Consider the following 1,552-nt stretch of genomic DNA (forward strand, 5'->3'; position numbering starts at 1 on the left):
GTATAATATTTAATATTTGAACTGGAGCAATGATGAGGATGTGCGGAAATTTTTTATCTATTTAGATTAACATTCTTCGTGTACTTAGAATTGTTCGTACTCGAAATAATTACAACTGTTTGTCTGTTACTCAGTTTGGTCATATCGTACCAAAATTTTCAAAATAATGATCTGTTTAACGATTCAGAGTTGAAGTGTTAGACTGTCGTTTAAAAAGTTGACACGAACAGCGACGGAGGAGAAAAAATAACAGCACTCGGACCGTTCGGCGTAGATCTTTTTCCGTCGAACAATTAAAAAAAAAAAACGAACAAAATGGCAATTATCACGTAATTATATCACATGTTTTCGAAGTTCGTTTTTCAAAAAAAAAAAAAAAAAAACAATAATACTGTTATCGATCCCGTAATTATAACGTGGAAAATGTTTACGATCACGTGATACAGCGCGCTTCTTTTATCAGTCGTGGAATTCTTGGAACGATGCTGTTGCCCAGTGCAAGTCGCTTATCAGCAATTGAATTCAGACGATTTCGTCGTTTATTTTGTATAGTTAGTAGTGAAGAAAATCCTTGCTCGCATAAATATGTGGTTGAAAAAACCACGAGGAAACCCAATGCTGTTTGTTGAATATTTGATATCCCATAGCCTTTTTACGCCAAAACTCTTCTAAGTTTGTATTATATTCAAATGAAATTTTCAAGTTGCTGTCGTTCTGAAGCTCTATTAATTCTTCTTGGATTTTTTCTTAAACGTTCTTGACTTTGACAGTGAAAAAATTATGAATTAACTTCTTAAAAGCATCAGTGTCTCCTACGCCATATTCTGGAAAGAATCTGGTAAATTCTCCTTTAAGGATTCGTAAGTGTTCTAATACATTACTTTGAATATATTCTGTAAAACATTTGTAATATTCGTCATCAATAAGAATTCGCAGTGTAGGAAATGCAGAATAATTTTTTTACTTGAGTTTTGTCAATCCGAAGATTTATTTTACAGACAAAAGCGCGAACTTTATCTTCAAATACGAAAATATTTGCAGAACCTTCAAGTTTAACAATACCAGAACCTTGCAGTTGCAAATTGAAATTTAAATGGACAAATATATCTGCAACATAAGCAATTTGCATTTAAATTTTTGGCTCAGAAATTTGCTCATGTAAATAATTTATACCTTTATCAATTAAAAATACCTTCAACTCCTCTCGAAACTCAAGTAAACATGCCAACAAATTTCCTTTTGAAAGCCATCTTGTTTCAGTATGAAATAGTAATGTTTCATGCTCAGCGTCCATATTTACACATAATTTTTGAAAAACTCGTATATTAAGTGCACTATTTTGAACAGCATTGACTAACTGTTTGGATATTTCCATTGCAAAAGCTAAGTTTTTTGGTAATGTTTTGGATGCCAACGCTTGACGATGTATAATATAGTGCGCTATTAATGTGGTTGGATTTTTTTTTTGTTTTACCAATACAGCTAAATCTGAACGTGACCCGAGCACAGCAAGAGCACCATCGGTACAAAACCCAACAAGATATTCCCACAT

At 32.7% G+C, this 1,552-nt stretch overlaps 1 protein-coding gene across 1 annotated transcript; it reads right to left on the reverse strand.

The window, feature by feature from the left end:
* Positions 1-685: 685 nt before the first annotated feature.
* Positions 686-1,552, reverse strand: LOC112682956 (protein FAM200A-like). The gene is made up of 4 exons (XM_025553751.1): positions 1,174-1,552; positions 965-1,107; positions 817-869; positions 686-761 (listed from the first exon to the last, which is right to left on the reverse strand). The coding sequence occupies exons 1-4, from the start codon at positions 1,550-1,552 to the stop codon at positions 686-688; spliced, it is 651 nt and encodes a 216-aa protein (XP_025409536.1).

The sequence above is a fragment of the Sipha flava genome, unplaced genomic scaffold (genome assembly GCF_003268045.1).
Source record: "Sipha flava isolate LNK unplaced genomic scaffold, YSA_version1 216_pilon_pilon, whole genome shotgun sequence".
NCBI lineage: Eukaryota > Metazoa > Arthropoda > Insecta > Hemiptera > Aphididae > Sipha > Sipha flava.

Excerpts from the sequence above, each read along its gene's own strand:
- LOC112682956 (XM_025553751.1), bottom strand. The coding sequence starts at position 1,552 with ATGTGGGAATATCTTGTTGGGTTTTGTACCGATGGTGCTCTTGCTGTG. Across the intron at positions 1,108-1,173 it reads GGTATTTTTAATTGATAAAG|ATATATTTGTCCATTTAAAT; the intron begins GTATAAATTATT and ends CTTATGTTGCAG. Across the intron at positions 870-964 it reads TTCGGATTGACAAAACTCAA|AACACTTACGAATCCTTAAA; the intron begins GTAAAAAAATTA and ends GTAATGTATTAG.